General features: G+C 40.1%; 1 protein-coding gene across 7 annotated transcripts in view; it reads right to left on the bottom strand.

The window, feature by feature from the left end:
- The window catches only part of prickle2b (prickle homolog 2b), a 132,763-nt gene extending 118,433 nt beyond the window's left edge, over positions 1 to 14,330 (bottom strand). For 5 of the 7 annotated variants that reach the window (XM_041783473.1, XM_041783474.1, XM_041783476.1 and 2 more), the window contains exons 1-2: positions 13,585 to 13,679; positions 13,412 to 13,497 (exon numbers count right to left, since the gene is read on the bottom strand). Coding sequence is in view for 2 of the 7 variants with exons in the window: in XM_041783467.1 (XP_041639401.1) it covers positions 13,412 to 13,497; positions 14,105 to 14,146 (128 nt within the window). In the remaining 5 variants the exon portion in view is untranslated. Of the gene's footprint in view, positions 1 to 13,411; positions 13,498 to 13,584; positions 13,680 to 14,104 lie in introns of those variants that run through there. The other 2 variants (XM_041783467.1, XM_041783468.1) reach the window with 1 other exon arrangement.

The following is a 14,330-nucleotide window of genomic DNA, read 5'->3' as shown; positions in this document are numbered from 1 at the left end:
GGATGACATGAATTAGCTCTGTACTGGGATGTGCGGGTTGAGATAGCAGGCCTGAACACAGTAAATGCTAACTTACAGTGTGTATGACAGCACTGAGCCGGCCTCCTTTTATTTCCAGTGACAGTTCAAAGGAAGCTTAGCACACTAAGCCTTCATTAAGGCATGGATCAGCACCAGGGCAAAAATCATGGCGAATTAGCATCGCTGACAGGTCAGGGAGAATTACAGAGGTTGGCTGATGTGAGAAGGGTGAAACTCGCTACAAATGATAAAAGGCTTTCTGCATGAGCAAACTTTTATTTGCTTTTTTTCATATAGAAGTCTTCATGAAATAAAAAAATGTTTAACATAGCAGATTGGCAATGTTTCTAAAAGAAAGATTAGGCACATCTGTTAAAAAATATCTATGTGCATTTAAATTAAAGCATCTCTATGCAAGCACACACACCCATACATAACACCATCTGTGAGAGACAAAGGGTTTTTCTGATGCCTATCAGTCTCAATCCAAATGCATGAGCACCTGTTTAAGATGACCTTGATATAAGAAGCAGGGACAAATCTGGAGATGTGGATCACTGGAAAGCCACTGGCTTTATTGGAGTGGCAGCCACAATGAATTGCACATGCTTACACAGCTGTTCAATGAAAACAAGCACTGTTAAGGCAATATGAACTCAAATTTACTGGGATTGTTTAGAAAACATTTGTAACTAGAAAAGCACTCAGAGAGCGCAGACCTCCGCCATTAGCCCTATCTCCCAATAGTACAGAATCCTTTAAAAAACTCTTGGATCCAGAAGGTGATCCAGATCTCCTAAAATCCAATCAGTTCTTCCTTATGCCATTTCTGACATTTCTTGAAATTTTCATCAAAATCCATCTATATCTTTTTGAGTTATGTTGCTAACAAACAAACCCTGCCGATCACATAACCTCCTTGGCGGAGGTATTAATAAATCATTACCAAAGTTTAGGGATGTCCTTAACACTGATATAAGTAGATACTGCATCTTTATTTGATAAGGGATATCATGGTGCTTTAGTTTCAATAATCTACAGTGCTGTGGAAAAATAATTTTCCCAATTTCTCTCCCCCTACTCCAAAGTGAAGCAGGCTTAAAGATCTCAAAAAGCAACACATCATGCCACCATCTAAAGCAGTTCAAGAACAGACAACAAACAATGTCATCTATCATTCTGGAAAGGGTTACAGAGCCATTTCTAAGGCTTTGGGAGTCCAGTAAACCATAGTGAAAAAAGAAAAGAATACAAAGGCTCGAATAAAAAAAAAGCTTCCTGACAATCCCCAAGACTTTTAGGGACCATATACCATATAACTCAACAGTCACAGAGTCACTCTGATGACCACTCAACTGCTCTTTCAACCTTTTCCCATCTTACAACCATACTATCAATACTCAAGGACTTGTTTACATTAATAATACTACCAACAAAAGCTTAGATCAATTTAAATCTTTTCTATACTTTTTCAGGTTTATTTATTGTGTATCTAACGACTTCCTGTACGTTGAGAGCAAAACTAACAGGATTCAAATTCCTTGTTGCACAAGCCACCTGGCAAATAAAGCCAGTTCTGACTCTGACATTCTGTGGACTGACAAGACAAAAGTTGAACTTTCTGGAAGGTGTGCTTTCTGTTACATCTGGGGTGAAACTCACAGCATTCCATGAAAAAAAAACATCATACCCAGTCAAACATGGTGGTCACAGTGTGATGATCTGGGACTCCTTTGCTGCTTTAAGACCTGGATGACTTGACAGAACCATGAATTCTGCTCTATGCCAGAAAATCCTCAAGGAAAATGTCCAGCCAGTTTGTGACCTCAAGCTCAGGCGCACTTGGGTTACACAGCAGGACCCAAAACATACCAGCAAGTCCACCTTAAATCTGATTGAGATGCTGTGGCATGACCTTAAACAGGCTGTTCATACTTGAAAACCCTAAATTCTGCAAAGAAGAATGGGCCAAAATTCCTCCAAATTGATGAGAAAAACTTACTGCCAGTTATCGCAAACAGTTGTTTACAGATGTGGTGGCACAGAGTGGCTCAACCTCTTATTAGGGTTATCCCAATAACCATTTTTACTTGCTTTTTTTTTTTTTTTGCTTTTTACTTGGTTATCCTTGTCTAATCTTAAAATGTGTTTGATGATATGAAACATTAAGCATGACAAATATGCAAAGAAAAAATTGAGGAAGAGGGCAAATACCTTTTCATAGCGATATAGCTGACTCAGCTTATGAGCAGTCTTATGATGTGCCGGCTGCTACTGGCTCAGTGTCATAGTTGAATACTCCTACACTCGCAAAAAGAAACATCTTTCAGTCAAAGTTACGGTCAAATTACATTTCTGGTCTATTGTGGGACAGTTTTTATCTGCCTGGTAATAACAGAGTGACGGAGTCACTGGTGGAGAACTGTTTGTGTTTAGGTTGGACATCTTTGCCTCCTGCTGGTCAGTTCAGAGCACTTCATGACCAGAGAGGAAAACAACTGAAACTAAACCATAGAGCTCACTTGAAAAGGCTTGGTGGGGAATTTTAAAAACTTAAGAGTCATGTTAAGCAGGCTTACCGAAATGAAAACTCAATCACTTCACATTAAAAATGTTGCTGTCTGAATGAAAGCAATATATAAGGTGAAGCTTGGACCCTTGAAAATCTACATTCCTCGTCATTTTGAATTAACAATGTGTTTATTTTTCATACTCAGGAAAGGGAAGACTGTCTGTTCTCCAGGCAGACAAAACTATTTGTAATACAATGGATTTTTACGATACTGACTGCACCAGATGTTTTTATTCCCATTTCCTGTTGTGTTTGTTTCACATGAATGACAAAAGAATATGCACATTGTCTTAGTCGATAAACACAGAAAGAACAGTAACAGTAGAAGAAACATTAAGAGCTTACAGAGCAATTACAAGCACAGAGCACTGGAGCAACACAACACCTTCCAGGATCTCCTGTTACAGGTCCAGATCCCACCTGGTGGGTGAGATGACACTGACTGCTGTTATTCCTTACAGCCCACTGCTTAAACATCCATCTTTCTCTATGACATGAGGATGACAACCAAACAAAGCTCTGTATGCTCCTTATCTATAAAAACAAACCAGGACATGCAAAACAAAAGTCTCAAATGTACACGCTCTTTGTCTCTGCCACCTGAGGTGTCATATGTGCAAAGTTATCTCAAGATGATTAGACGGATCATTTCCTCTCCATTTATAGGGTTTAGGGATAAAACAACACAGTGCCAATCTGTAGCAACAAATCAAACAAAGAAGCCGTTACGCATGCTCCTTCCAAAAAAGCAATAAAGTGGGTAGTTCTTGGGAAATACAGTCAGAATACACAATAAGATGTCATGGTGTGCTGCATGCTAAGTGAAGTGAAACACAGTTTGCATTCAAAAATAGGCAATATCTCCAGACTGTGTGCTTGTTTACAACAAATGCTCACCTGTGCTCATTATTAAAACCTCAGGGTGACAGGAAATGAAGAATACCTCAGCCGTGGTGCTTTCCTCTAAATGCGACTTGTGTTTTTTTGTTGTGTTCTTTGTTGGCATCTGAATTTTGATGCTGGGATTTCTGAGGAATGCATCAGCTGACTGACAACATGCAGGATTTCTGTGTGTTTCTTTATAAGGAGCATACCATTGGAGACAAATGAAACTGTGCTTTGTTTATTTGGGTCAGTACAGTGTGGGGTGATTTGGATAGGATATGAGGAGAAACAAGGTGAGACAGGAAGGACAAGGAGAAAAGTGGAGAGAACAAGAGACGAGAAATCAGGAACAGAAATATGGCCGAGAGAGTAAAATAAAAAAACAGAAAGATTGGAAGCTACAAATTCAGCCTGACAAACACTTTCTGACTAGCACAAAGGTCAAACTATGATTTATATCAGGGCTTCACACCTCTCTGGGTTTGCATTATCTGTGGACATCAGTCATATATCACATGACCCTGCAGAGCTGTCAAAACCCTTAAAACTACTCTAATTGACAAGGATGAAACGTGCAAAACAAGGTAAAAAACTGAGTAATATGCCAGATCATTCGCAAATAAAGTTCACAGTAGAAATGGCAATTAAAAACTGAAAATCTGAGGCACTTTGATTTATTAAACAGGGATGTCTGTGCATTTCGACTCACCACAATATAGGGACATAATAGACGGATAAAGAACAGGTGATTATGTGGTGTCATGTGACATCCCCTGTCAAAGGTCACACCTCAGAAAAAAAGCACATTTTCAAAAACATAAATCATGACAGCCAACATTAAAGTACTAAAACACATTATCAAAAACTGGTTTACACCAATAAAAATACAGATAAAAGACTGGTGAGAGAAGTCAGTACAAAAATGGCCAATATAGACTCAAAAAAGGGACATCGTGTGACAGCAAGATGAATAATGAGCAGATTATACTATGAATTATGCAAATTCTGAGTATTAAACACACGGCAGAAATGCGTACCCAGGCAGCATCACTGTACATGCACATATACAAAAAAGTATTTAAAAAACAAAAACAGAATATGAGTGAGATAGTCCCAAAATAGAGAAGAGTTGGAATACGTCTGATAGGAGCTAAAATGGTGGTAAACCTATGACAGAACACAAGTGTTAGACCTATTCAGTCATAGGTTTACTATCATCACTGAGTTGTTGTGATCTTTGCCAGGTGATGTGTCACATGACTCCTTACTTGTATTTAATGCCTGTTCTTTATCTATTATGTCCTGATGAAGACTCATGGTGAGTCATAACGCTTCGACATCCCTGTTTAATAAAGGATTTTTATCACATCAGAGTGCCCTAGATTTTCAGACTGCCATGTAGGGATGCACCGAAAATTCAGCCACCAAAAATTTTCGGTCGAAAATGGCCCAAAAGTGCATTTTTGGTTTTAGACGAAAGACTTTTATTACCGGAACAACAAGGCCGAAATATGACGTTGTGATGACGCAAGCAAAAACCGCGGCCAGCACGCGCTTGGATCAGTGGTTCTCAAACAGGGGTACGCGTACGTGAAGGCACTCCAGGGTGCATGCGAGATTTTAAAATACATGCTGGCTATTTAAGAAAAACTGCGCCTTTCTTTGCACATCAGGAGCGACACGATTTTGCGAGTATATCACATTCTAAAATCACATTCTTGCTGCAAACATCTCCGGTGTGTTTTCTCTGTCCTCTGATAAACAGTGATATTTATTGGAGCAGAAGATAAAAGGAGGTTTCTCCCTCTCTGTCCTTCACTTCATGCGTAGCGCGGTGCTTTTACGCACAGCTAGGAGGTCAGTGTCGTTTTGTTTCACTGTTTCTTTCACTGTGCCAGCCAAGTTTGTGAGAGGAGGGACTGACTTTTCACTCATTCAAATATGATCAATCACAGTAGGGTGCAGCTGAGGCTCGCGGTGAGAGGAGTTAACTCTCTCCACAGCGCACAGACTGGCTCACCAGTTTGTGTTCCCGACTGGTCAGAGGAGTCATTTAGCTGGTTGATCCGGAGCATTTATGAGTCGTATGTCTGAGGTCAGGGAGACTGTGTTGGTAAATATTTCACTACAATCCCGGTAGGTTAGAAACAGCTCCAGCTGTGTGAGTAGTGCATTTACGTTCACATGGACATGTCGCACTGCCTGCTGCCTACCTCCCTCTCTTCCAGGCTAAAAAAAAGAGACAAAAACACAAGCAGGGATACAGACAGATATGAGGAGAGGACAAGCATCAGTTGGTGTTGGAGAAGAGGATGTTTTTGTTCCTCTGTCTGCCTTAAAAATTGGCACCACCAACATGTGCACTGAGCGAAACTTAAATATCTGCAGCAATGTCGCGCTGCGAAATGATGTTGCTGGTTTGAAATCTTGCATTGATTCGCTACAGGTTCGAAATGTAAATATTTAGTGTGAATAATTTACACGAAAAAATTGCGTATAGAGTGTAAGGCCCTTAAGTTTATAAACTGGAGTTAATATTTTGTAGACTCTTAAATTTAATCACCCTAAACCCCCTGAGTCTCCCCCATGGCAGGATGGTTTGACCCACACTGGCACATGCCTGTCAGTCACTGTATTAAAACCTCTCCATTCATTAAAAGGTTCATGATTTATTTTTTATGAAGAAATGCTGATCTATAACTAAGTTCATGATTTCGGTTTGAAAAGAGATCTTTATTATGATCTCAAAAAGGGGCACTACGCTGTCTTTTTTATAATTAGTTAATTATTTACAGGTTTTTAGTTCTCTCTAGTTCTATGTTTTTATTTCCAAACTGTTCCAGAGAGACTGCTGCAGCCGATCAGCGTTTTGCACACTTCTGGGTTTAAAGCCTGTCCAGTCGCTGTTTTCAATACATTAATTTGAATACCCACATTTAGTGAAGATGTGCCATGAATTTAGTCATGCATTTTTAACATTTAAAATGTTTGAAAAATAATAGCCATAAATGCAATGCTACTAACAACTGGCATAATCATTTCTTTCGGTGTTGCGGTTTTCGGTTCCAGCCAAGAATTTTCATTTCGGTGCGTTCCTACTGCCATGTCTAACATGGACTATATTTGCAAATAATCAGGAGAGTCACTCTTCATTTTCTTGCCGTTTAAAGTTTGTTCACTCATCCTGAAGAACACCTGATCCTGGTCATATTTTACTTACATTTCTGTGGCCTTGCAGCACTCACCCTCCTCTCTCTAGATAAGTAATTTTCCTCTAATCAATATGTACGTAACTACAGATAATGCTGCTGCTTTCTTGTCCAACCTATCCCAGTGTGACACAGAGTAAGGAGTGTTTTCAACTTAAAGTTTGACATCTCCATACCAATACAGAGAAGTAGCTTTAGTGATAAACTACTGTGATTCTACTGTGTCTCCACAGCCACCCATGAGTTCTTACTTTTTCTCTCCCCTGGCCCCTCACCTCACACTGAGTCCTCTTCTCTGCCCAGACAGCCAAAGCCCATTCAATGGCTGGAGCTCCCTGACAGTTTTATTTGCCAGGCATCTTGTTAAGACAGTGAATAGCGGGGTCTGTGTTATGCAGATCAGACCAGGTTACTGAGGGGACAGACGTCAAGAAGCCATTCAAAAGCCGGGTTAAAACTCAACCAAATCCCTCTTTTCCTACTCCAGCCTTCCTATTTTCTTCTTCTCCTCTTCCTCCTTTCTTGTTTACAACTAGATAAGTTTCGTCTTAGGCCCTGGTGCATACAAGGAGGATCTTTGTAGCACATGAACTAAAACCCTACCTTTTCATTAAGTTTTGTGTTATGCTTGTGGTCTCGGGAAATAAAGTAAAAGTAAAAAAAACAAGACCTGCTGGCTTTAAATGCTATTTGCAGTCCAATTAATGTCTGCTACAATCTAATCCTACAGACAGGTCAAGTGTAACCTTTTAATGCCACATTTAACACAGCTTTAAAACACACAGGCATCGTGCAAGGAGCAGTGATGTGATCAGGCTGATCAGGTAGCCCACACACTCAGCACACATGTTAATAAGCCTGGTAATGAGTCTCATTAGCACAAGGGAAATCAATCTAGCCAAAGGCTGGCATTAATAATTCAGAAAGAGTATGTTGTGCAAGGAGGATCTACTGACCTACCCACAGCAGCCTACTCAGCTGATTGAGTTACACATGGACACATAGGCAGCAAGGTAACACAAGCTCTCCATCATTTGGTCATTCTTTAATAGAGTAAACCAGCTTAAGTGTCCATTTCCACAGCAACACAGTGATCCTAAGGGATGCAGAGAAACAACAGTGTCCAATAGTTTCTACATATGTTAACTTTCCTCAGAGGCTTTTAGTCAATAGCCATCCATTTAGATTTATGATCTGTTAACTTGCTGCAGTCACAGTAAACTTTGGTCACACTGGATGACACTGAACATCCCACAGAAAATTCTCATTTCACACTCCTTCTCCTGAGGTTTTTGAATAGTTTGCACAACGCTGGGATTTAACACTCACATTTGAGTCCAACTACATCAACAGCAAATTCTTGAGGGTGGTGTTTCTGTAGGCCTGGGTGATTTTAAACACCCAGCACTCCTCTCTTGACTCTCAATGGCAATGCTTCAACACACTCAGTCAACCTACTAAAAAAGACCAAGCTGAATACCCAGAGGAGTTAAATAGAATAAACAGGCAGTCCAGAGAGGAACAGGGAACAACAAAGTTATGTGCATTTACCATTTGAATATTTACAGAATTCATCAATGTTTCATAAATTTTAAGACAAAACATTTTAAAAGGTCAGCGAGTGTGAGACAGGATAGTTTGGGTTTTAGCACCATTCACAGCAGCTTATTAATTCTGAGACTTTAACTCTCATGGGTGTTTCTTTATAAACAACATGTTTACCAACTTGCATGATTATGGAAGGGAAATTTATGAAAAAGGTGGCCTGATATTAAACATTCAGGAATCAGACAAAAAAGCCTGTGTCATGATAAACCTCAGAGGAAAAATGCATAGATGGAAATGGAAGTACCTTTTATTTTACAGAGATTGGATGCTCTACCAATAATGTTTCCCAAATATCAGGTCAAAAAGAGGTCTACAAGAATTTAACAACATAAACTTAGCACAAAAAGTAAGGCAAATTTTTCATGGGCACAACCCACGTACTCAGCTCTGTTGTTCATCTCACGATTATCTTGGGACACACCATAATCGTAAATTTAATTGAAACTTAATTAAGTGCTCAGAAGTAATACCTAGGACCTTAAAAACTTCACATTATAGAACTTGAAAAAATAAACTCCAGTCACTACTAATGTTTATGTCCAAAAATTGTGACAGGTAACAGCAACTCTCTGGGTCACATTTGAAACCCCTGTTTTGACCCATGTACTTTAGAAGCTCTGATTTAAACCATATAGGCTGGTACAGTAGCAGCATTTTAAAAGTTCGGCTTGCTGAATGTCAGTCGTTACTCAGGGTGTTTGTGGATATACAGTACTGGCATGTTTGCGCGAGAAACTGAAGCTGAAGTAAAAAGTACAATGACAGGTAAGCCCACCCAGGGGCACCATTAGGTGGGAAGGAGGATTGACACAACCTTGGTTGTGCTCTAGATGTCCTTGCATATTACCAGGGGCATGGGAAAACAATGGGTTGAAAAAATAACAAAGTCCACATTTTTTCAGGTGGAGTAAAGGGTTGAATGTGGCAAACAGGCAAAGCTTAGGGAACAATCCAGGCAGGTAGTAGGGTTGTTACTCTGGTCATGCTGTGGATGTCCCAAGCTCTAAAACAGCACCAGTGGGCTCCAGGTGTATCACCAGGCAAAGCCCAGACAAAAGAGATGCTGTCGAAGTAGACCTACGGGCAACACACACGAGGGTCAACATGTATCGAGCTTGATTCTGGCTGCCCTCTTCCTCTATCCAGCCCCGCATTATTGCATATTGGGCCCCACGATGAATCCTTAGCGCCCTACATGCCTAAAACTTATGTGAGTAAGAAATAAGACCAGTCCACAGGCACCATTGAAAACTTTGCAACATTTTGGTTTAGTCAACTCAGCAATAAACAAACACCATCGGCTTTACATGAGCAGAGGAGGCAGTAGACTCCTGCATCCTCACTTTGACTATCTCTAACCTCAGGGTCACATGAAGTCCAACACGCCACTACAAATATACCTCGCTAAATAAGCGTGGAAACGTGTACTTTTGCACAGAGGATTCTTTGAGAGATCGTCAAGTTTTCCCCACAGGAACAAAGACTAGCTGGCGCAATAAAACAGCCTTTTACCTCCACACACAAAAAGTCAGACTCCCTAACTCTGTGTCCACTGACAACGTTTTATTCCAGTTTGTTGGAGGGGAAAACGTTGACTTTTTATTGTGAGACGGCAGACATGCAATTAAAGCCTGCATTCCTGAGCCCACCGTTGCTCCTTTAATAGTTTACAGCAGAGGATGCTGGATAGTCGAACCCTCCCCTTCTTTTGTGGATTCCCATTAAGAGAGAAAATTCCTTACATATCCATGGCTGCAATGTTAACTTCAAACAGGCTGGCTCCAACCAGACTGACTTTTCTCTTGCCAAAATACTGCAGGCCAAATCATATGCAATATATTCTGTATTTATAAGGTCAAAGGATTAATCCTGCTGTATAATGACAGAATAAAGGTGGAAATTACTTCAAAACTAGGGCAGCTGCATTTGTGAGCAAAACATAATGTCCTTTTTTGTTTTTTTTTTTGCTCTTAAAATGAGGCTCAGAAGCCCTAAAGCAGCAGATAAATACAGCTATAGCTCACAATATCTTTATTTAATTAGTGCTGCTTATTGACTGACTTTGTTACTGACTAATTTGTGTTTATAAGAATCAGCTGACACTGATCAACCAACAATGTTCTCTGCTCTCCCTGCATGAATGTGATGCTATTTGTGTTGCATTCCTAAAACTGAACTGCACACATTAGTCACACTCTTTCACACACTAACACAAACCACCTGTATTTCATAGCAGGGTCACTTCTTTTTACAACATACAGTTGGTTTCACAGCATACCAACTTCAACATCCTCCCAGTTGTTACCGATTGACTGTAAAGTAGTCGTTCTCGACTGTCAAATGCTGGCTGCAAACATGTTTTCTGGGAGTCATGTAAGTGTGTCTGAGAAAAAAACTCCATATCCATATCATCCATATCATTTTACTCTGTTTCTTATGATTAACTATATTTTGGATGTCTTCTCAACTTCTCAATTCTATTATCCTGGGATACTAAAGGTAGTTTTCCCAGGAAAATGCTTTATTTCTCAAGATCTATATAGAACAAGTAAAATGTACACGTCAGTTGAAATGGAATAAAAATAAAATGTTTGCATGCATCTCCTCCCAGGCTGCTTTTGAAAAATGTTTGTTCATCTCTCTTCATTTGGTCACATGTTTTGCTCAATCTAAGGTATCAACTACAACCTTTTTCACTGAGTGGTTGAAAATTTTAAAGATTCAGGCTGAGATTGCTCTGTCAGGAGGTAGTGATGGGTCCTGAGGAAAGATCATTTTAAAGCCACTGCCATGCAGCAGGCTGGAGTCTTCCATGCTGCATGAATGCTCTGTACAATAAAAACTATTATCCTGGAGCACACAGGGGCTGAACAATGGTTTCTCCACAGTGGCATGGATGACTAATTCTATTCACCAGTCCCTGAGATCTGAAAGTTTCGCCTGAATGCCAGACTTCTTTTAGAAGACATATGACTTGTTTAAAGCACCTCAGTGCAGAATACGTAGACTACTTTTCACACTTGTTGGTTGCATAGCTTTTCTCTGCAGCAAAGAAAATCACGTTCTTCATCTCTTGATGCTATAAAATCATTGTTAGATACCTTGGTTTAACTCTGATTTACACTGTATAAGCTGACACCACATGTTACACAATAACAAGAAAACTGTTGTTGTATGTAGGGCCTGACGGATTAATCCACTGATTATAGCCTATTAAAAATAACTGTTAATCAGCCAAAGTTGGCCGATAGACACCGATCTTAACACTTGTATTTTCACTAATAAAGTGCAGGGAATATGACACGGTTTTACTTAGACATGATGCTTGTATTCTATTATTTATCCAGTAGAGAGCGCTCCAACTCCTTTCATGTCACATGCTCCATATTTACTTATTTACAGAGTGAACTAGCCCAGAGCAGATGAGAATCAAATTTGTGAAAGACAACAGTTTGTCTCAGTGGCAAGTTTATAACCATTTTTTTTAAATAAATGATAACATCATAAGTTTCCTGTTTCAATTCAATCCCCTTCCCCCTAAGTCATGATGTTTTTGTTGTGTCGGTCATGCTTATCTGTTTATGTTAGCAAGCTAAGACAACATAGCATAACATTAGCTAGCTTTAAACATTAGCAGAGTCAGTAACAATATAATGACCGTAAAGGTGCAATATCTAACAATAATATTATGCTCACTCAGGCAGCTGCATGCTGCCAGGTAAGCCCAGAGCAGACGACCTGTGGGGTTGGGTTGGGGTGGGATGGGGGTTCTGGTCGGAGTTTGATTCATATGACTTCACGGTTCAGAAAGATCAAGGAGAGAAAATGTGAATGCACATTTAGAGGACATCAGAGAGGCGCATTTAGAATCCTGTTTTACCAGTGACTTTCATGACAATGCTTATACACTTACCTTTCACCTAAAGATAATAATAACTTCATAATTGTAAATGTACTCACTGATCACTTCATTAAACTCATCTGTGCCATGTAATGCACACCAAATAACAACTAAGAATGTTCCCAGGCGTCTATTTACCTATTCAGCTCATTTAAATTGCTTTTCCTCGACTAGCCAAAAGAGAGAAAATACTTAGAAAACAGTCAAATTCCTCACAGCGTCATTTTGTGAGTCAGATATACTCTGTAGAGGATGGCTAACATTATTAGCTAGCCTTCGTTCCTCTTTGCAGATGAATATCTTTCTTTCATATGCATCTTCTTTTCACTTCGGTTGAGTAGTTAGTGAGTACAACCCTCGACAGCCTGCATACCCACTTTATTTCCATTTTGTACTTAAAAAAACTGCCATATCATGCTGTTCCTACAACATGCTAACTGCAAAGCTTCTCATATTTGCATCTAGCATAATGCCAAGGGAACGCTCTGACAGGAAGGCAGCAGACATTATTGAAGCTACAGCGGCTTCTAGTGGAGGGAGGCTTTATCACAGTTTAAAAGAGCATTAGACTGCATTTCAGGCTGATGCTCATGAAAATCCATCCATTTTCTATACCGCTGTCATTGGGCGAGAGGCGGGCTATACCCTGGACTGGTCGCCAGTCAATCGCAGGGCTAACATATACAGACAGACAACCAGGCACGCTCACATTCACACCTATGGTCAATCTGGAGTCACCAATTAACTTGCATGTCTTCGGTGGTGGGAGGAAGCCGGAGTACCTGGAGAGAACCCACGCGTGCACGGGGAGAACATGCAAACTCTGCACAGAAAGGCCCTGACTGGGAAGCAAACCAGGACCACGCACATCTCTAACAACATCTCTACCATAAATTCTACTTCAATATATGTATGACTTTGTAAAGGAAGTTCACACCATCAGAGATGATTTATTCTTCTATGTTTATAAGAGGTGTTCCTAATATTTTGACCCTCTGGTGCAAGTGAGTTGGATTGGAAAAATATCACAGACTCCTCAATATGGCGACCCTCAAACCAAAATAATAATAATAATAATCGGCCAATGTATTGGTTATAAAAACATTTTATTCCCTAATATCTGTGTGGGCATCAGCCCCCAAAAATCCATATTGGTTGGACCCTAGTTGTATGTGCATTTTTTTTTATTCATGGTTTGAAATGATGCCAAATTACCTCCATTTGTGCAGGGCGAAGCCAGGGCACTGCTCTCCACAGGTGGCACAGGGCTGTCCTCTCTGTAGCTCATCTACAGGGTTAAGCTAGGAACAAATAGAAACAGGAGATAATGGGTTTAGCAACTGCTTTGTTGCTTTTAAACAAAGCTAGGTTCAAGTGTCACTGGCTACCTAGTGAGCTACTAATTTTAATGCCAACCATGTAGCCTAACTTTAAACCCGTGAACAGCTACGTTTGACAGTACAACATACAGTAAATTAGTTATGTTTAGCTATTTTTAACAAAATCCCCATGTTATCTGCGTTAGCCTAGCCACAGCTGGCACGCAATTAATTAATTGGCATAAACAGCTGAAAGCAATTAAATACAAAAGTTGTAGTTAAAACTAACCATTCTGGATAGTGTGAACAATATGCTAGCGAAATAAATACCTGTGTTTAAAGGAAAGGAACAAGAAACATGTTAAGAGAGAAGAACTTTGAGAATTGTGTGTTTTGTTGGTAGGAGGCTCGTGCCAGGACTGTCTTAACAGAGCAGATCTAACTTGATTCCCTTAGCAACCAGAAAGAGCAGAAACAGGGAGGATAAACTTACGTCAAATCTACTTATTGCATGCCTACATTTTATGACATGAGTGGTTAATGTTTAAAGTGAAAAATAAACATTTGACATCTAACTTTGGTCGCCTACCGATCTGTTGGAGCCTCTCCTCTTGTAGCTGCGGCTGAACATGACAGGCTGATCCCAGGGGAATTGAGGCGCTCGCGGGGAGTACAGAGGCGAGCGGCGCGCAAAGGAAATCGGAGATGATGTCGTACTTGTTGGAAAAAAAAAAGTCCTTCACTACTTTTCCAAACGCACAAAGCTAAAGCTGAAGTCCAATCCTATTAAGCAGTTTACATTAATGAATGGAGCT

This window comes from Cheilinus undulatus, linkage group 3, assembly GCF_018320785.1.
Source record: "Cheilinus undulatus linkage group 3, ASM1832078v1, whole genome shotgun sequence".
In the NCBI taxonomy this organism is placed as follows: domain Eukaryota; kingdom Metazoa; phylum Chordata; class Actinopteri; order Labriformes; family Labridae; genus Cheilinus; species Cheilinus undulatus.
This window is presented reverse-complemented; position numbering and strand designations above follow the sequence as displayed.